This window comes from Vulpes vulpes, chromosome 11, assembly GCF_048418805.1.
Source record: "Vulpes vulpes isolate BD-2025 chromosome 11, VulVul3, whole genome shotgun sequence".
Taxonomy (NCBI): Eukaryota; Metazoa; Chordata; class Mammalia; order Carnivora; family Canidae; genus Vulpes; species Vulpes vulpes.
In genome coordinates, this window is record NC_132790.1 from 23,535,426 (window position 1) to 23,557,588 (window position 22,163).

General features: G+C 42.7%; 1 protein-coding gene across 6 annotated transcripts in view; it reads right to left on the reverse strand.

Moving 5' to 3' along the window:
• The window catches only part of STIM1 (stromal interaction molecule 1), a 198,085-nt gene that overhangs the window by 84,006 nt on the left and 91,916 nt on the right, over positions 1–22,163 (reverse strand). For all 6 annotated transcript variants that reach the window (XM_026010589.2, XM_026010588.2, XM_026010591.2 and 3 more), the window contains exon 2: positions 4,643–4,773. In XM_026010589.2, the coding sequence (XP_025866374.1) occupies positions 4,643–4,773 (131 nt within the window). The remainder of the gene's footprint in view (positions 1–4,642; positions 4,774–22,163) is intronic.

Consider the following 22,163-nt stretch of genomic DNA (forward strand, 5'->3'; position numbering starts at 1 on the left):
TGAGAGGCAGAGACACAAGCAGAAGGAGAAGCAGGCTCCACACAGGGAGCCCGATGAGGGACTCGATCCCAGGACTCCAGGATCATGCCCTGGGCTGAAGGCAGGTGCTAAACCACTGAGCCACCCAGGGACCCCCAGTTGCTTTCTTTAAAAAAAAAAAAAAAAAAGATTTTATTTATTTATTCATGAGACACAGAGACACAGGCAGAAGGAGAAGCAGGCTCCCTGCAGGGACCGAATCCCAGGATCTCAGGATCACGCCCTGAGCCAAAGGGAGATGCTCAACCACTGAGCCACCCAGGCATCCCAAGTTGTTTGGTTTCTGTTGTAGAGTTTTGGGAGTTCTTTGTGCCAGAACCTTTTTTTAAAGATGTATTTATTTTTATTTTAGAGAGAGAGTGAGCATGGAAGTTGAGAGAGGAACAGAGGAAGAGGAAGAGAATCTCAAGCAGACTCCCCACTGAGCATGGAGCCCAATATGGGGCTCAATCCCAGGAGCCTGAGATCATGACCTAAGCCAAAATCAAGAGTTGGATGCCTAACCAACTGAGCCACCCAGATGCCCCTGTGCTGGAAACTTTTAACAGTACTTTTCTCATTGAATTCTGACAATAGGGGCACCTGGGTAACTCAGTGGGTGAGCATCTGTCTTTGGCTCAGGGCGTGATCCCAGGATTCTGGGATCAAATCTCACATTGGGCTCCCCCACAGGGAGCCTGCTGCTCCCTCTGCCTGTGTCTCTACCTCTCTCTGTGTCTCTCATGAATAAATAAAATCTTTAAAAAAAAATTCTGATAATAACCCTGCAAGGTTAGGAATCATTAGCCACCATTTTACCTAAGAAAACTAAAGGGGAAGTCACTGAACTACTATTATCACAGTTCTTCCTAATTTCAGAATTGTACTCATCATTCAATCACCTGTGACATACACACCACTAGAATGCAAGCTCTGGAAAAGCTGAAATCTTATCTGTTTTGTTTGCTATGAAATCCATAGCACTAGAATGATGCCTGACACACACATAATAAGTATTCAATAAAAATTTGCTTAATTGAATAACAGTTCAACAATTTAATTGAATAACAATTGGATAAATGCCCTTGATATCCCGTGTAGGCTCCAGAGAAGAAAATAATAACACTGCCCTCAAAGTGTCAGGGCCAGCTGGAGGGACAGTGGTTTCAGACAGCCTCTATCTACCTCAGACTGTCCAGACCACCTGACAGGACCATCCCACTGCAGCAAATCCTTTGCCCACGGGCAGTTTTCCCATCAGAGGTCTCAGTAAAACACAGATCTGAATTCCCACACTGTTGTGCTGGTCAGACTCCCTCCCACCCTTGCAGGAAGGGCACTGTCACCAGTAGGGCCAGCTCGTTCATTTGAAGGGCCATCTACAGGCTCTGCTAATTTGGACAGATGCAGGCAAAGATGGTACTTGAGCAGGCTACTGGCTGCCACACATGCCAATGATCATGTATTGTCTATAAAATGTCTGCTGAGGGGCACCTGGGTGGCTTAACTGGTTAAGCGTCTGCCTTTGGCTCAGGTCACGATCCTGGGGTCCTGGGATTGAGCCCTGCATCGGGCTCCCCGCTCAGTGGGGAGTCTGCTTCTCCCTCAACTTCTGCCTGCTGCTCCCCCTGCTTGTGCTCAATCTCTCTCTCTGTCAAATGAATAAAAACTTAAAAAAAAAAAATGCCTTCTGAGTCTCAGTTTGCCATAAGTCTAATTCCAGAGCTCGTAACAGAGTAAAGACAGCAATTAGAAATGGGGATGAATCAAAGAAGAGACAGGGAAATTCTAAGAAATCACAACAATGGATATAGAATCTAGGTACTGGGTAATCATGTAAGAAGAGGCCCTGAAGACATGCTTTGAATGATCCAAATAAAGTCAACACTCTGTTCAAAATAATCTGTGAAAATAAAGACTTGCTTCAAAAATGGCTAAAATGTTAAAAGATCTAGAACTGAGGTTATAGTTTAGCTATCTGAAAAACTTACTGATAGGAGGCTGAATAATGAGGCCTTCTAGGGTGTCCCTTCAGACTTGGGCTAATAAGATCCTTGGGGAACCAGCAATGCTTTCTAAGTGGTTGTAAAAAGCTTGGGTCCTTCATGGTTTCATCTCTGAGATCTCAGGGTCTATTAGCCAATATTCTAAGCTCTGAGGTATCCACCAAAGCTCTAGTTCAAACCTGAACTCCAAGATTGTCATATATGTTTAGGCTGACTTAAGCACACAATTCGGCTACTGTTACTTTCTCTTTCGAAGACAGTTGCTTGTGACTTATCATGAAAACTCGAACTGGCAGGCCCCTCTCACCACCAGGGGCCTGAGATTATAGGGAGAACAGCTGAAGCCAAGGCAAGGCAGAAACTATGCTGAAAAAGAACAGCTCCCCACTGGCACAGAGAGGAGCAGGGTGACAGCTTTTGTGTTATTTTAGAACAGTTTGTGCTGATGAGCTTTTTTGTTGTGGTAACATTCCTCTAAAAAGAACATTTTCTTCCTCCCCTCATTGACAAAGCAATCAGCAAAAGTGAAAAAAGAAGGAGGAGCAGATGACAAAGATATCCAGGAATGTGTGGATCTTGGATCATATCACCTTCTTCACTGGTGTGCCATCCATCCCCAGTGCCATGGCCAGGCCTCTAGAGAGAGATTAGGAAACCTCCACACCTCATGTGCCTCCAGGAACTTGTTTCTCTTATCAGCACAGACAAATAAAATTGGGGTCCGTTGAGGGCCAGTAACACTTCTAGACGCAACCAAAAGTTCAGATACCTTCATTGTGGTGGTTGCCCTCACTCAGGGATCTACAATTGCCAGGTTCAGCAAGCAGACGTCTCTCAGTGGAGGGTCCCCACTCCTTTCCAGGTTTTTCTCCTGCAGTATTCCACCACAGCCAGTCTATCCAACCAAACCCCTCACCACGTTTTTACTACCTCCACATCTGTGCTCACGCTCGCTCCCTACTTACCACTCAGGCTGGCCCACTCCTTCCACTCTACTCAAATGTCTACTTTTGCTCCAGGAAATCTATTTTTCTCCTCTTATAAATTCCTTAGACATTATCTAATTTAACCTGATACCTGGATCCCTTCTGCTAACCAATCAGTGGAGTGCTATATTCTAGTGACGGGGAGTTCACTACTTATCTACCCAGGAAGCCTCTTCTATGACCAGATGGTGCTGTTAGATGATTCTTTATTCTAAAATAATATGTCCATATTTCACTCTTGCCACATTGCTCCTGGTTCTGCCCTTAGAATAAGAGAAACAATACACCAGTACCTAATAGCATGAGCTTTGAAACCAGATCTGCACACACATCCAGTGTGTCCTTGAACAAGCCTTTCCAAGGCTCCAGTCCTTGATAATAACACCAACTTCAAAAGGCTGTTAAGAAAGGCTGCAAAAGAGCTATGTCTGGCACAGAATAAGAATTCAATAAATGCTAGCTAGTGCTGTGGTCTTCATCACCTGCACTGTCATTATTTAATTCAGATTCCTCCACTCCTAATGTATTTGAAGACAGAAATTTTATTACCCAAATCTTTTATTTTCCAGGCTAATCTTTTCTTCACTAGACTGTAAGTGAGGACAGGATATGTAAATGATATGAGACATGTGTGCCATCGTTACTGCCACATCCCCATGTCTACAATAGTGCCTGGCACATACATATTAGACACCTATAAATACTGAATTCTAGTGAACATCTGTCTCCATTTCATAGTTTCCATACCCTTCATCATTCGTGTCATTCCTTCTATATAGGCTCTCACTGTTCCAGACACTTCTGACAACGTGAGATCCAAAACTGAACTCAAAACTTAATAGGTGGGCTGGCAAGAAGGACAAAGAAACTGGGCTTACCTCTCCCTCATGACATACACCATATCACTATTAAAGATTTGACAAAACTTGGCAGCTTCATCAAACTGTTGGCACATGGTGAGCTTTAAATCAACTGAAACCTTTCAATCTTTTCACACACGATGACTTTGTACTCTGGGTTCTGTGGAATTGGAACGGTAGTAGTGCCAAAAGGTGAAACAATAACAGAGCAGAGTTTTTTCCATCTAGAGATTCCTCTCGCTCCTACTATCTGGACCACTCAATCGGCTCCCAGCAACTGTGGCCTGGAATTCAGAATGATCTTTCTAGGAACATGTGTTTCTTCCTCCCCAAAGAGTATAAACTCCCAGAGGGCAAGAAAATGATCATCTTGACTTCTCTCCTACATGCCAACAAGGGGCTGAGCACATAATAAGTACAGACCGATGCCCTCCATCTGCAGCAGGATTGCAATAAGGATTTGGGGCAACAGGAGAGACCAACCTTGGGGCTCCCTCTCCCTCTCAAAGAACACAGCTCAGTCAGCATTGTGCTTCTAGCCAGTGGCAGATGGGAGCCAGTCCAGGCATAGACACAGACATCAGGTCTGCACTCGGACAGGCTGGGTCCTACAGGGCTTTTCTGCTGAGAATCACCTCCCTTGATAGGGAAGAACTCCTAGAGAACAAGCCAACATCAAGGACATCTCTCCACGGGCAAGAGTGTCTAGACAGCTTTCAGGGACTGTCCACACAGGAAGAGGAGAGAGCCACGGCAGGGTGAGAGAGCTCACCTCATCACTTTCTTCCACATCCACATCACCATTGGCATCATCATCCATCAGCTTGTGAATGCTGCGGACTGCATCAAAGCTGAGCTTCTCATCCTCACTGTGGCACAGGGGCTTGTCAATCCGGCAAAACTCTGTATAGGAAAAGCAAGAGACAACATTACTGTGGGCTGCCACGCACACTGTCTACCACGCACCTGTCTCAGTGTCCTTAGCTTTCAGCAACTAAATCCTCATGTCATCATGTAACTGGCTATTTGTATGGGGAGAAACATGTTTCATCCAGTCTTCACCTCTCTCCCCAGGGATGTGCTGAGCTCCCCTGTTTAGGGACAATGCTTTATTATCCTAATAGTTTCCTGGCAGGGACATCAAGCAGAAGACTAGGAACAGACTGGGATCTAGACAAAGAACGTGATTAGGTAACTCACAAGAATAAAAATGTAAATGAGAGAAAATACAAATAGCCAACAGACACAGGGAAGAAAGTTTAGCCTTACTAGAAGGCGAAGAAATACATATTCAAATGAAATATCATTTTTAGTCAGTCAACAAACAAATGTACATAAATACAGTCTTTCTAGAAATAGGAACACAGCCCACTCATTGCAATGCCAAGATAATATGCAGTTTTCCTTTTCATTCACTTTGTCATCACTGGTAATAGCACAGTGCCAGCCACAGGCTAAGTGCAGAAATCCTTCACATATTGTGCCTGCCCACGGACAGTTATAGTCAGCAGTATCTACAGACACCTGTGGTCCTGAGCACATCAGGTGCAACAGCTTGGAAGGTATGCAGGACAGCTTCCTCCACCACCAACACAGTCATTTAGCACTATATGCAGCACAAGAGCAAGGCCACCTAATCCTCCCTTAGAACCCTGGCAAACACTACGCACGCAGCAGAAAGAGCCCGGCACCTCATCTTAGCTCTACCACGTGACTATAGGGAGGTCACTTCCCTTCTCCAGGCCTTGAGCTCACTATCTGAAAGAGACATTGTTAAGTAAAGTTCTTAGTATGTCTCCCAATTCTTAGATTTTAAAATTGCTCTTTCCCTTTGCCCCTGATCTTGATAACTTCCCTCCAGCAAAAACACCTCAGATCACTCCCAAGGAAGAAGCTGTCACAGAAGAGAAAGCAAGGACAAGGTAAAAAGACTGCCTCTGTGAAGCCTCCTAGAAGGCACTGTTCAAAGACCTAAAACACTCCAATCTTTTTAATCATTAACCTGTCTGCTAGTCAGACAGTGACAGGACAGGACAAGTTACCTCTCCATCACTTGCTAGTTGCTCAAATCCTTTTCAAAAAGAGGGAGGAATATAAATGTTGAGTGTGTAAAATGTCCCAGATGTAACTCACAGATGTTGTTAACTGATGGGCTCAAAGTCAAAGAAAGCTGAAGAGCCACAGCAAGAGCCCAGGTCTACTGACTCCCAGGCCAGCACCTCATCTCACTGCCTTTATGCCAAGGTGACCAAATCGCTTTAAGTTGGTTTCGTCTCCTGAAAGTCACAGATGGTAAGAAGCACACCGAAGAAATCGCTTTATAGAAGACAAAAAGTAAGATAAAGTAAGATAAATAGTATACCTGCCAAAGAAGTATTTCCCTATAACCATACATTCTTCTATATGTATCCTGCCAAGTTGGGGTGGAGAGTAGAGGGTGGGGGGAAGCAGTGGTGGTTAGTGAGGGAAAGACTAGAATGTAGGCAAAGATTAAGGCATTGTTTCTCAACTTCCTCACCCAGAGCTCTGGCCATGATTGTTTCATTCATGGACTCCTATCCATGAACTCTCTATCAAAAAAAAAAAAAAAAAGCAGTCAGTAATGACTGGTTCATAGATGGAAGCACACAGCACTGGGATTAGCATAACCAACATCATACTTTTCCTTCCCTTACTCCTGTTAATCAAAGGCACATATAATGGCCTATTGGAATAAGAAAAAAATTTTAACTATTGGAGATTTTTGATCAGTACATGATGTGTCAATTTAAACAAACATTTCCTGGGGGATGCCTGGGTGGCTCAGTGGTTGGGTGTCTGCCTTCGGCTCAGGGTATGATCCTGCAGTCCCAGGATTGAGCCCCATATCAGGCTCCTTGCATGGAGCCTGTTTCTCCTGTCTCTGCCTCTCTCTGTCATTCTTGAATAAATAAATAAAATCTTTAAAAAAAAAAACATTTATTGAGCGTTCTTTATATGTCAAGCTCTGTAATCAGCATTGGACATAAAGAGATGAGTCAGATCTCATCCCTGCTGTCAAGGAGTTTAGTTATAAAAGTGGGGAGAGAGGTGATTAAAACACTGTGTGCTAAGTACCATGATAGAATCAGGATTACCCTAAGAGTCAGTGAACTTTTTCTGTGAAAGGCCAGACAGTAAACAATTTAGGATTTATAAGCCATATATCCCCTGTTACAACTACTTAACTCTATCATAGAGCACAAAAGCAGCCAAAGACAAAACGTAAGTGTGAACAAGCCTAGCTGTGTTCCAACAAACCTTTATTCACAAAAACAGGTGGTGAGCTGAACTTAATCCCTGGGCCATAATGACCCCTGTTTCAGAAAACCATAGGTAGCACACCTGAACTACATTAGGTTGACAGATTTTTGACCCAAAGCAAAGAAATCCAATCTTTTCATTAGCCTGTATTCACACACAGGTTTATCATAAGTAAAGCACAGCTTCTTTCTTTTTTTTAAGTTTTATTTATTTAAGTAATCCCTATACCCATACGGGGCTCCAATTCACAACTCCAAGATCAAGAATCTAATGCTCTTCCAACTGAGGCCAGCCAGATGCCCCAAAGCACAACTTCTAATAGGCATTTTTTAAATGCTCATATAGTTTACTGAGCTCTAGGGATGAGGAGTCTTCAGGCTGGGCACCACTGGCCTAAGGTCAGCTAGTCTCTTTCCCGAAAGCCTATAGCAGGTTCAAGAAGTTTGGCCTTCAAACACTAGGCTCTGGTTTGTAACCTGATCAGACACACAGGTGACCTTTGCTGCTGGCACCATCTGACATAGAGAAGGATTAAAGGGATTGAGTATAAAGGAGTATAAAATCTTGATGTCCCATAAGGTCATAGAATCCTGTCCCAAAAAACCATGTTAGCCAAAATTCACAAATGACTCCTACCAAGCATTTCCTATGCTCTCTCTCTCTCCTTCCTGAGAACTTTCTAACTTCTCTTAGACATTCCAATCTGGCAAGGTTTCTCAGACCCATCTGGAAGTACCTTAGAAGATCCAACCATTTATCAACACAGAGCCCTAGACTTGGGAGTCAGAACACATGTGTCAAAATCCCAGCTCCATCAATTACTACTATATGATATTGGACAAGTTGTTTAACTTCTCTGAACTTCCAATATCTCATTTGCAAAATGAGGAAAATTATATCTGCTTACATGGGTTTTGCAAAAATTAAGACCACATTTGTTCAAACACCTAGCATAGGGCATACATAAAGGTGACAACCAATACATTTGTAGTTTCCTTCTTTCCTCCTAGAGCAGCAAATGAACAGTTCTCATCCTCTGCTAACCAGCCACTCTCCCCATCAGACTATGAAGAATCAAATATAGGATTTACATTCCAATCAAATCAATCAGCAGATGTTCTAGATGAGTTGCCAAGTGATTATGACAAGAGCCTATATTCCCACAACGTATTGGTTGTGGGAACAGGAGAAGCAGGTTCAATGCAGGGAGCCTGACGTGGGATTCGATCCCGGGGCTCCAGGATCACGACCCGAGCCAAAGGCAGATGCTCAACCACTGAGCCACCCAGGCATCCCAAGACAGGAGTATTTTAACAACCTTTCAGATAACTGTAAATATTCTTCTCTAATATTACATCAAAACTCAAGAAGTGGTAGGTTTATTAAAGATTAGTTGCAATGTGAAATTCGAACCTATATGGATGAACTTTTTGAACTCTATTACATCAAAATCTATTGGTCTCGGGGCTCCTGAGTGGCTCAGTGGGTTGAGCGTCTGCCTTTGGCTCAGGTCATGATCCCAGGATCCTGATCAAGTCCCGCATCAGGTTCCCTCTGGAGAGCCTGCTTCTCCCTCTGCCTATGTCTCTGCCTATCTCTCTGTGTCTCTTATGAAAAAATAAATAAAACCTTTTAAAAAAATCCATTAGTCTGTCTTGCCCCTTTTAATAATCCTTTATGCAGATGTGATTTTGTAACATGATGCACTCACTGGTCACATGAAAGCTAGCGATTCAATGAGTTAGGCAAAGCTTCCAAATTTGACCCATTTCATCTATACAATACCAAAATAATCACAGCTATTAGTATCATCACTAATTTCATCAGAAAACTTGTATTATTTATTTATTTGAGAGAGAATGAAAGAGAGCTCGAGCAGGGGGAGGGGCAGAGGGAGAAAATCTCAAGCAGGATTTGTGCTAAGTGATCAGGGAGCCTGATGTGGAGCTCAATCTCATGACCCTGAGATCATGAGCTGAGGGGAAACCAAATCAAACACCCAACCTACTGAGTCACCCAGGCACACACACACACACCCTTTTTTTAAAGTAGGCTGCATGCCAAGCATGGAGCTCAACACAGGGCTCAAATTCATGACCCTGAGATGAAGGTCTGAACTGAGAACAAGAGTTGGGTGCTTAATCAATTGAGCACCGAGGTGCCTCCATCAGAAAATCTTTATATTGGAGAAGCCGTCAAGCTCCTAGTGGCAGATACAAGTTCTCCATTCTAAGTTTTAAATAAAAGTGAGAATTCTATCATTGGCAACAATACTACCAGTGGTTTTCCCCTCAGTAGCAGACTCACCTCATTTACTTTCAAGAAAATATCTGCCAAATACTTAGTCTCAGTAACTACAGTCTCTTATTCTTTCAAATAAAAATAGTGTTCCCATGGGATCCCTGGTGGCTCAGCGGTTTAGCAACTGCCCTTCGCCCAGGGCATGATCTTGGAGTCATGGGATCGGGTCCCACGTTGGGCTCCCTGAGTGGAGCCTGCTTCTCCCTCTGCCTGTGTCTCTGCCTCTCTCTCTCTCTCTCTGTCTCTCATGAATAAATAAATAAGTCTTTTAAAAAAAATAGTGGTCCCTGAAAAAGGAGGTAGTTCAACTTGCAACTTGATGGCACACTCTTGCTTGAAATAAACATCAAACTTCTACCTGCAGCAAAAGTGTTTTATGCATACTTCCTGTTTCATCACATAGAATACTAAAGAGACAGGTATTCGTGGGATGCAATTTAATAGAATTAATACATTTTTAATTCTAAATTTAAATTTTTTTGTTTTGTTTTAAACAGAGCGCACTGAGATGAGATGAGGACTATAATGCCTACTGGCACAGTTATGTGACCTCGTTTAACTCCTGTTAACATACTAGCAGTTTTACCTAATCACTTTTGTGCCCTTACTACAAATATAGAAACAGTGGTGGGGGGGGGGGGGAATTGCAAATAATATCTTAGTGTTATTGTTATTAAAATGTCTTTGACCAGGGCACCTGAGTGGCTCAGTGGTTGAGCGTCTGCTTTTGGCTCAGGTCGTGATCCTGGGGTCCTGGGATCAGTCCCGCATTGGGCTTCTTTCAGGAGCCTACCTCTCCCTCTGCCTATGAATCTGCCCCTCTCTCTGTATCTCTCATAAATAAAGAAATAAAATCTTTTTTAAAAAAGAATAGAATAAATAAAATGTCTTTGACCGTTTGGACCCTGAAAAGATCTTGGTGACCCCTCAATGGTCTGCAGACCACATTTTATTAATCACTGGCAGGCAAAACCACAAAGTCTTCCCTCATGTCCAAGTCTCCTCTGTTTTCTCCAAGCAGAGCTAAGCATTTACTGTTCCATGCTCCAAAGCACTTTATACATAATTCTGTTATATTAATTCTCATGCTCTGAGTTGTTTGCATGCCACATCCAGAAAAGGGCAAGGACTAGGTTGACTCACTCTTTCCCCCAGGGCCTAGTATGGCACCATCACTAACATCCATCCTGTCAAGTAGGAAATCAGTGAATGCTGGCTGAATGAATGAATGCATGCATACATATATGGATTCATAATAAACCATAACTCCCCCAAAGACAAGAGAATTCCTGAGTACAAACAACCAATTCCCCCTACCATCTACCATCACCTGATGCGTCTTCTCTTCCAGCCAATTTCTCATCACTAAACAGTAATTCATCCTCCTGAGAGCATGTACCCATAGGCATGCAAAACAGAGCCACTGCAGTCAAGTCTGACAATGGATTGTCTAGTGTGAGACACAAGCCCGAAGGGAAAGAAGTGAGAGAAACAGCAATCAAGGAAGAATGTATAGATAAGGGACAGAAAAAGACATAGTCAGATTGTTCCTTACCACCTGGCTGGCACCTGAGGGGAATCTGGAAATTGGTGAATTTTGCCATCATCTGTTGTGAATACTTTCTCTGCTTCACCTCCCCCCCCCCCCCCCCCCCCCGCGCCCCAGGCAAGACCAGGAAGCTCTGCAATAACTATTGATGGGATCAGAATCTATCCTTACCCTTAGAAAGGGTTCAAAAACTATTAAGACTGAGAGCAACAGCCCTGGGAAGACTCAGATTCAACCAAGGACCATGGCATTCCAGAGATAAAACAGCATAAAACCTAGAATGAGACTGGGGCAGGGAGTCTGGTTTGGTGAGGTGAGAAGAGAGAAAGTACCCTCTACATAAAAAATGTAATGAATGAGAAGGGGAACTGGTTTTGGCAAGAAAGGTCCCCCTCAGAATATGGCACATAGTAGGCCTAGCCATAGAAGAAGAACTGAGTAAAATCCAGCCTCCTGAGGGGTGCTTTTGCCCCTGTTAGAGCATCATGTCCTCATATCTAAGAAGAGGCCCAGCTCTTTTCAGCAGGGGGCAGGAATTCTGAAGAGCTTTCCTTATGGACAAAGCTGGCACTGGTTTCAGCTACCCAAGCAGTACTGACACAAAAGACTTCCCCATGTCTCCCTCATGGAGAACACATCAAAAAATAACCCATACAACATCAAGAATGAACCCTAAGAGAAACTATGAACGTTGGATGATTATGATGTACCCATGTAAGCTCATCCTTACATGTAAAATGTAAAAAATGTACCTCTGGTAAAAAAAAAAAAAAAAAAAAAAAAAAGTACTTCCGGTAAGTAACATTGGTAATGGGGTTGGCTATGCATGTGTGGAGGCAGAGAATACGTGGGAGATTTCTGTACCTCCCTTTGAATTTTGGTGTAACCTATAACTGCTCTAAAAAGAAAAAATCATAGCCCACGATGTGTGCGGTGAGTAAAAGATTTTACAATTCTTACTAGCATACTTTACAAAAATATTATGTATGCTTATTATAATGCAAGATACCTCTATCTTCACTCTAACCTGTGATCTGAATACTCCAGTAACAATCTTGGGGCGGGTTGTTCTTGTTTTTGCTTTTCCAGTAACAATTTTTTTAATTCAAATGAAATATAATTAAAGAAAGCCCTCAGTGAAAAATAAAAATTTTGCAGCCTTGACTATGTATAGAGCTTCAATATGCAACATGATGAGATGTATCTCTGAGTTCTACCAGCATTCCTGTCTTTGACGCTCTTTTGGCCTTACTTCCTACAACCATGGTTATTTGAGGATATGTGAGGGCAGAGATCATATTTTTTCATGTTTTCATAGCACCTACTACCATCTCATCCAGGATACACCTATTTGTTGATTTGTTTATTGCCCATCCCCCTCCACTGGAGGTAAGGCTCACGAGAGCAAGAACTTTTTGTTCCCTGTAGTATCCCCAGGGACTCAGTCAGTGCCTGACACACAGTATGTATTCAATATAGATCTGTTAAATTAATGAACAAATCTTTGTTTTCTTGAATGTGCAAAAAGCAAGTTTCTCCTCCTTTTAAATGTTGAAGGTTTAAAGAATCTGCCTTCAGTCCAAGGCTCTCTTCTTCTCATACTACTCTCTCTCCTAAAGGAATCTGACCTCTCCTCACAGCCTTGATTACCATTTAAAGAAATTACTGGTTATTGCCAAGTCCCCCCCAAAAGCAAAATGATGTTTCTGCTTCAAGTTTCACTTGTGGTCCTCAGAAACCCACAGAAGCCAACTACCTACTAAGTATCTCCACAAGGATGTCTGACAGGAACATGAATGCATAATATCTAAATCTAAACTCATTAGTTCCCCCCAAACTTCCTACTTCTCCAAATGCTTGTGTCAAAAACCTTGACAGCTCACTCTCCCTCACTCCCCACTTCTAAACTAGCACCAGTCTTGGGGCACCCCAGGTGGCTCAGCAGTTTAGCAACACCTTCAGCCCAGGGTGTGGTCCTGGAGACCCTGGATTGAGTCCCACGTCAGCCTGCTTCTCCCTCTACCTGTGTCTCTGCCTCTCTCTCTCTCTCTCTCTCTCTCTCTCTCTGAGCCTGCTTCTCCCTCTGCCTGTGTCTCTGCCTCTCTCTCTCTCTCTGTGTCTCTCATGAATAAAATCTTCAAAAAATAAAAAATAAAAAATAAAATAAACTAACACCAGTCCTAGTTCAAGAATCCTCAGCTATTCCAAATCTTCTCCTCACAGGGGAGATATTCTGAATACTTAACAAGCAATCCGCAGGAATGCTAACCATAGGCAGCACTAGTACATACCAGCTGATTATCTGTCCAAGTCATCTCCCAACTTAAAACCCTTCAAAAGCTTTTCATTACTCTTAAGACGAAGTTCAAATTTCTTAAAGTGGCTGGCAAGGTACAGAATGATTAGTCACCTGCCACCTTTCCGGTCTCATGTCCAACAACTCCCTTAGTTTTGTGCAATCATTCTTTGATGTCCCAAGTTTTTTCTGTCCTTTCCATATACAAAATGTTGGTTCTCAACTTGGGCTGCATATTAGACCCACTTAGAAAGCACCTATGTTACTGATGCTCAAGCCCCATCCCAAACCAATCTCTATGGATGGGACCTAGGCATGGGTTTGGTTTATGGGGGTTTTGTTTTCTTGTTTTGCTTTGAGACATAAACATACAGCAAAGTGTATAAATAAACATATAGACCAACTATCTTTTACATATGTGTATATCTAAGTAAGTACCACCAAAATCAAGAAATAAAACATACCCAACACTCTAGGAAGACTTCCTCTCTCTTGTCACTTTCTAATCAATACTACCATGACCACTATCTCACTCACCCCACAGTAGTAACTGCTCTTCTGACTTGCATCACCATTGATGAGTTCTGCCTTTTCTTGACATTTATAAAAACAGATAAAGTGCTATGAACATTGGTGTACTAGTCTTTGTATGGACATATGTTCTCATTTTTCTTGAGTGAAAATGAGTTTTTCATCCTGAGTTCCAGTAGGAGTGGAACTTCTAGATTATATGACAGGGGTATGTATAACTTTTTAAGTGCCAAGCTGTTTTCCACAGTAGTTGTATCATTTTATACTCTAATGAGTAAGTATGAAGCATCAGGCCAGCTGTTTCTTATACTCTCTTATACCTGGTGATGCTAATGTGCAACCCAGGGTTGAGAATAACCTAGAATTCCTATTTACCCAAAGGATGCAAAAATACAGATTTGAAGGGGTACAAGCACCCCAATGTTTATAGCAGCATTATAAATAATAGCCAAACTATGGAAAAAGCCCAAATGTCCACCAACTGGTGAGTGGATAAAGAAGATGTGGTATACGATGAAAGAGCAGAAGGCAGGCTGACACCCTGTAATTCTCCCCCCAAGGTGGGATATGTGTGACATTCCTCAGACACTCCTGGTTGCCCTAAAACCAAGAGAAGGGAAAACAAATGGTTAATTGACATAGATCACACTCCTGCAGGAAGAGAGTCTCCAACAGTTTGCAAACGTCTAAGTGATTTACAAGGAAAAAGCATTCTCATCAATAGCCTACGTTTCAGAAGTCCATACTCAATTTCCTGGAGCCCTAACATCACTCTCCCTTCCACAGTGATGAGGGAAACAAACGTAGAAGGGGATGTAAAAACGTAAAACGTCTTTATAAACTGCAGCCCATTGACAAATACTTGAGGCAGGCAGAGTACAACATTCCTCCAGGAAACTCCCAACTACCTTAATGTTAATGCCTTATTAGAAGGAAAAACTATCTTAACTTGACAATAGCCAGGCCTCTAGCATCTTGAGAGTCTTATTTAGCATATGAAAGTCCTTTTGGACACTTCCTTTTGTCTTTATCTCCCCCTCTCCCAAGTATATATTCAGTCGCCCCTCACAACCCCAGTACAGCAGCTTTTTCTGCCCACAGGGCCTATCCCCGTGCTTTAATAAAATCACCTTTTTGTACCAAAGATGTCTCAAGAATTCTTTCTTGGCCATTGGCTCCAGACCTCACATTCCATAATTATATCAGTATATACAGACACAATGGAATATTAGCCATCAAAAAGAATGAAATCTTGCCATTCACTGTTGGGCTGGTGGGATCAAGGGGGATGGGGAGGCACCAACAAAATGGCAGCGGACCCTCCATCTTGTTACCCTCCCCTCGGAACTTTCCCGCCACCAGCAGACCACCCAAGGACACGTCATCAGGGGGAGACAGGACCTATGCAGGAAACCTGAACTGCCCCTGAACTGTCCAAACCCTATAAAGGACATAAGCCAAAAGCAGATGCTTAACTACTGAGCCACCTAGGCATCCCTCCATATTTTTTATTGATAACACTTTTCACAGTTATAATTATTTGTATAAGAATTTGCTTAATAACTTTCTTCAAACTGTAACCTCCACAGTGGCAGGAACCATAGCTGCCCCCATGGCTGAATCCTAGCTTCATTCAAGCACCCAGCACCTAGCAAAGTACCTAGTACAACAGCTGGGCTCCAATGAATATTCACTGAATGAACAAACAAATACCCAGGAGAACTCAGTTGCATGAAAGAACAAATTCAAATAAAGATGAACATAGTCCTTGACCACAAAAAAAAGTATGAGAATGAGCCCAATATATGAATCACAAAGATACAAAATAGAATATGGTAAGACACAAGAGACCAGAGCAGCAGGAGATACCATAGTCTGAACAAGTGGCAGAACAGTAGAAGTGGAAGGAAGAGAAGGCATCCCAGCAAAGCAAGCCCAAGAGCAAGGAACACAGCACAGATTGATTTGTAAAAGAACTCAAAGTCAAAGAGTACTTTTTACCAATCTTGCAAAAAAATCTGGCATACAATGAGAATAACAGACATTGAGATATCTATTGTAGATATACTACTAACCCTTACTCTCCAAGACCCACAGATAGGGGCAAGTTCCATTAAGTTCTGCTTGTCTACAGAGGGCCAACACAGAAGGCCTACCTGGTCTTGTGCCATTCCCCAAGCAGAGTAAAACAGCACTTCCTGGTTTGCCTTCATTTCTTTAGTGTTCAGCACTGGCCAGAGACCCCTTCCTTATTAAGACTTAGAAACAAAGTCAAAAAGACACTAGAGCCTTTGGCTCAGGTCATGATCCTGGGGTCCTGAGATTGAGTCCCGTATCAGGCTCCTCACAGGGAGCCTGCTTCTCCCTCTGCCTATGTCTCTGCCTCTTTCTGTGTGTCCCTTGTGAATAAATAAATAAAATATTTAAAAAAAAAAATACTATAGAAGGAATACTGAGTCCCTAGTACACTCTGTAAAGAGGAACAAAAAGAGCACAAGAAGATGCTTCTGTTTAATCATATGAAACATAATCACCTACTAGACATGATTAATTCTTCAGGCCTCTCTCCACTCAGCCAGCCCATCATGTCCCATTTCCACCTTCTTCTTCTCAGTATTCTTTTCTTCTGGTTTCACAAGAAGCTTCCTTCCCAGAGAAAGTGGCTAATCCCTAAGGTTAGTCCCCTCCAAGCAGGCCAGGAGCTCAGTAGCTCAGGCTTCCAATGCAGGGGGTCTTCTGGCTGTTCTGACTCCTGGTGCCTCCTCCCACGTCTCCTGCAGGGCTTTGGACTCTCCGTCCATCTGCTTAACAGCCTAACTGCCTGCCCTTTCGTTTTTATGACCTTTCCGACTAAATTACAAGTGCCTGACCATGAGTTCGGTGTTCACCTGCCACCACTACAACGTTCATTTCTGACTTTCAAACACCTCATTGCCAACATTGAACTAGTTAGTCGAACTAACCAAAAGCACATGAACATGAAAAGAAGTTAGATACACTTCTCTGGCCTCCAGGGTCCCCCACATCTCTGCTCCTCAGTTATTAAAATATATATTGAATTACAGAAGTGGTAGCTGCAGGTCTTAAAAGTTTTGACTTTCCCATACTCTGACTGCTCCTAATTAATTTTCTTATCTGAAAAATCAGTAAGGTCCTTTGAAAAACAGTCAAGCCCGGTAAGTGTTGGTCACTGATTTGTCAGCTATCTATTCTCTTCTTTTCCTGCGAGTCTTATCCTCCCAGCTACCAATGAGTCTGATTTTTCTGGTGTTCCCCCATGTCGAGCAACACAAGATCTGGTCTAGGGACAAGTGAAAGCTGTTTACAGGTTTTGAAGATTTGCTTTCTCGGCTTTGGGGTCTCACATACCACAGGTCTTTACATTCTAAAGGGATCTGAGCCAAGAAGCATGACAACCCCAGAGAAATCAAATCAACACACGCTTATTCAAAAGTTGTCCCAGATTCTCTGACCTGGCACCTGACCCAAACATTCCTGTGTCCTGGCCAGCACTTGTCAGGGGCTGAGATAGCCAAAAAAATAATTACAAGCAACTCAAAGCAGATTTCTGATGCGAAATATTTTCTAAAAGTGTTGGAGTGGGTACCCAAGAAGTTGCCCAGATAAGGACATTGCATAGTGCCCAGGAGAGGTGTCCAATCAACCGGTGGACTCTCTAGGATTATACCCTCTGGCTCCCAGAGTGTTGGCTCCCAACACTCAGTCCTCATCATAGCAGCCCCAAGAGCATGGTGATAAATGCCTGGAAGATCTAAATGCAGGGGAGCCAAGCACACCACAGCCTGGGGTAAAAACAACGTGGATTCCAGGTTTCATCGTAGCAGGAGGTCATCCTCAGCCGACCCCCCCCACCACCACCACCCTGGCCCACTGCTGGCTGTCCTACCAGAGAACACATTCCTGAGCTCTCAAAGAAACCAGAACCAGGGGAGAGCTTCTCACCATCCTCCTGCCCCACATAAGCCACCACTGAAACAATACAAAAGAGATAACTGGCCTCCTTTCTTTTTTTTTAGAGAAGATAACCAAGAACATCTACTGAAAAACCTTGCAGTCAGGAGGATCATTCCAAAAACTGGGTTTGTGGCCCTTCCTCACCCGATGGTGGGTGTCTCCCCCAAAGCAGGAATGACTATCCAGAATGAAGTGGGCCTGAGCCTCCTGACAGCCCAGTCGCCCTGGCCCTGTTACCACATGTGAACAAGCCTGCCTGATGTGATTTCTGAGATAAGACCTCTATGGCTGAGCAGGCTCCAACTCACAGAGAACTGAGTTCAGGTCTCTGTGTACTTTGCCTAGGTCACTACAGGTCCTCAGTGATCTTCCTATCTCTGCTCGTTTCTCTCAAACTCATTCTCTACTAAAGTAGTTAGTATAATTTTTCTAAAATTCAAATCTGACTTGACAACTCTTCTGAATAAAATCCTTCACAGGTTCACATAAAAAATCTGTAAACAGGGGCGCCTGGGTGGCTCAGGCAATTAAGTGTCCAAGTCTTGTTTCTCGCTCAGGTCATGATCTCAAGGTTGTGAGATCAAGCCCGGCATCAGGAATCCATGCTGAGCAGGAAGTCTGCTTGACATTCTCTCTTTCCCTCTCCCTCCCCCAACCCCCTGCTTGCACAGGCTTGCTTGCTTGCTCACTCTCTCTCTCTCAAATAATCTTAAACACACATACAAACACACACCTGTATACAAATGTTCATGGAAGCTCTATACGTAATAGCCCCAAATTGGGATCAGTCCACATGTCTTTCAACAGGTGGCTGGTTATATACATTATACACAATGGAATACCACTCAACAATAAAAATAAATAAAGTCATGATACATACAACCACTTGGATGATTTTCCAGGGAATTATGACTGAACAACAACAACAACAATAAAAAGCAAAGTCCAAAAGCTTACAAACTCTATGATTGCATTTACACAACATTTTTAAAAGGTCAAAACCTTAGAAACAGAGGACAGAGGGGTTAGAACAGGGAAGGGGGTAGGAGAGAAAGGTGTGGTTATGAAGGGCCAACATGAAGGATACTTATGGTGTTGGAATAGAACTTACACACTTACACACACACACACACACACGAGTACAAATAAAACTGGGGAAATCTAAACAAAATTGGTGGGTTGTGTTAACATCAGCATTCTGGTTATAATATTATACTACAGTTTCTCAAAATGTTACTGTGGGGAAAACTGCAGTCTCCCAATGATCTCACAGTGTTATTTTTTAAAACTATGCGTAGACCTACAATTATCTCAATAAATATCCTAATTTAATGAGAAATGTCTTTGCAGAGATCCCAAACTCCTACAACAGTGATTCTTGAGGAATTTTTTAGTGAGGAATTCCAAAAGTTCCACATAATAATAGACTTTTAGTATCCACAGATCGAAAAACAATTGAGAAAATAATATGGATTCACAAGACACCCTTCAAAGACCCCCTTCAGAGTTGCAAATCCTCAAGTTGTGAATCACCGGCCTGTATACTGAATATAATGTAGCAAAGGATATAGGCTTTTCAAGAGGTGGTCTCTGCCAGGTTCTCTAGCCTCATCCCATTCCACTCAATCACACACATCTTACACTCCCACTGCACTAAACCACTTTCAGTTCCATAAATATGCAAGACTCACTTGGTGGCTTTGTACATGATGTTCCTTCTGCCTACAATATCCTTGCCCCATTTTATACCTGACTAATTCCTACTCAAGTTTCAAGATTCTACTCAGGCTTTTTCTAATTCCTCTAGGAAGTATTTTCTACCCTAACTCCTTGATTTAAATCTGGAGCTCCTCTTCTGTGCCCTCATGACCTCTGTGTGTCTCTATCACAACACAGACCAATGCAACTCTGTATGTCTCCATTTGATTACCTATAAAATAAGAAGAAAACAGTATCTACCTCTTCATAGAGTTTTAGGAATGAAATGAATTAATACAGGGGCACCTGGTTGAGCATCTCCCTTTGGCTCAGGTCATGATCCCAGGGTCCTGGGATCAAGTTCCCCATCAGGCTTCCCATGGGGAGCCTGCTTCTCCCTCTGCCTATGCTTCTACCTCTCTCTCTCTCATGAATAAATAAACAAAATCTTAAAAAAATAAAATAAATGAGTTAATACATATAAAGTACTTCATATAGAGCATTCGATTACTACCAAGTTGTTTTTATTATAATTGTTTGAATAACCATTATACCGAAAGATCCAAGCAGGAACAATATTTGCATCCATCTCTGGTCTGGCCTGTATAGTAGGTACTTGGTACATATTTGGGAAAAGAACCTAAGGTTGGTGCAAGGAGTTCGAATCTAAGTCAATGGTAGAACTGGAGCTCTAGAGAATTGAGAAGTACCACTGAGAGGTAAGTAAATACAGTAGGAGCCAGGAATAAGATAGTCATCTCTAAAAGATAAGCACAAGGGCAGCCGTGGCCCAGCGGTTTAGCACCGCCTTAAGCCCCAGGCATGATCCTGGAGACCTGGGATCGAGTCCCACATTGGGCTCCTTGCATGGAGCCTTCTCCCTCTGTCTGTGTCTCTGCCTCTCTCTCTCCTCTCTCTCTCTCTCTCTCTGTGTGTGTGCCTCTCATGAGTAAACAAAATAAAATCATAAATAAATAAATAAATAAATAAGCACAAAATGACTGACCATTACAGACTACTAAGAACCTGAGTGAATGAATATAACTGAGAACTGCTGACATACATATCTTCTAAACTGGCTGAAACCATACTCAATTATTACACAGAGCTCTTTTGATTTGTCACTATAACCTATTAATCTTGAGCTGAAAAAGCAGGTTCACCTTTTGGAGGCACTATTTCTTCAGCTGTAAATGTGGCATAATAACAATTTCCAAAGTATTTAAGATTATGCAAGCAAACTACCTAGGCTTTTGACAAAAGTAAAACTAGTTTGTTCCGAATAAGTGTTATGGCATCCCCTTGCCTTCAAATTTTCTTTCTCTTAAAAATGCTGAAAGAGGGGCTCCTGGGTGGCTCAGTGGTTGAGCGTCTGCCTTCAGCCCAGGTCGTGATCCCCGACTCCCAGGATGGAGTCCTGTGTCAGGCTCCCCACAGGGAGCCTGCTTCTCCCTCTGCCTTGTGTCTGCCTCTCTCTGTGTGTGTCTCTCATGTATAAATTAAATATTTTTAAAAAATGATGAAAGAAAAAGGATAAGTAAAAAAATTAAAATTAAAATTAAAAAAGGGCAGCCCCGGTGGCGCAGCAGTTTAGCACTGCCTTCAGCCCAGAGCGTGATCCTAGAGACCCTGGATTGAGTCCCACATCAGGCTCTCTGTATGATGCCTGCTTCTCCCTCTGCCTGTGTCACTGCCTCTCTCTCTCTCTGTCTCTATGAATAAATAAATAAAAATAAAATCTTTTAAAAATAAATAAATAAGAAAAAGAAAAAGGATAAGTCCCTTGAATAATAATAGCCTAGATAGAAAGAGGGAAGAGATGAATATGAAATGGACCTATGCAAAGCACCAGAGCTTGACGAAAGCTGGCTGGGTACCTAAAGTTACTCTCCCCTCAACTCTTCATGGTCAGGTCAGAACTTGCTGGTCTCTCAAGGCCCAGGGAAAGTCCTATTCCCACCATCTTCTTTAACCATTGCAGGCCCTATAAGTCTCCCCTCTGAGGTCACAGCACTGAGCCCAGCCTGGTTCAGGCACCACTTCATGAGGTCTCTTCCAACCATAATCAGACTCTGTCTCCAGCTGGCCTGTTAGCTTCTCCTCGGTGGGATCTGGGTGTCCTCCTGCTATCTCCTCAAGAACAGAATTAAGTACATTCTTACTGTCTAAGGTAGAAAGGAGGGGTGAATATGTCAGGAACTATGTTGGGACTTGTATTTACATTGTCTCTTTTACAGCTGTGTAAAGTCAATACTTTTACTGTCCCAAATAGAATATGAGGAAACTGAAGCCCAAATATGCTAAGTGACTTACTCCAGTCATACAAATGGTAAAAGGAAGTTTGGAACTGGGATACTGTCTGTCTCCAGAGTCTCAATAAGAATAAATGCATACTGGTGTTTGCCTGGTTACCAACTATACAGCTGATTTATTGGGCAATTTGGTCACACCAGCTCCCCACCTCAACTCTTCTCTGCTGGGCTTCAGATAGCTATTTGATCTCCTTTATTCCTCTTATTTTGTCCCATACAGGAAATGCAAAGGGAGCTACCATGTGGGTCCCTTCCACTGTGGAATATGTTGAAGAAACAGGCTAAACCAAGGGCCCTATAAGGAGGGAATAAAAGGGAGGCAAATATTAATATTCTCTAATATCAGAGC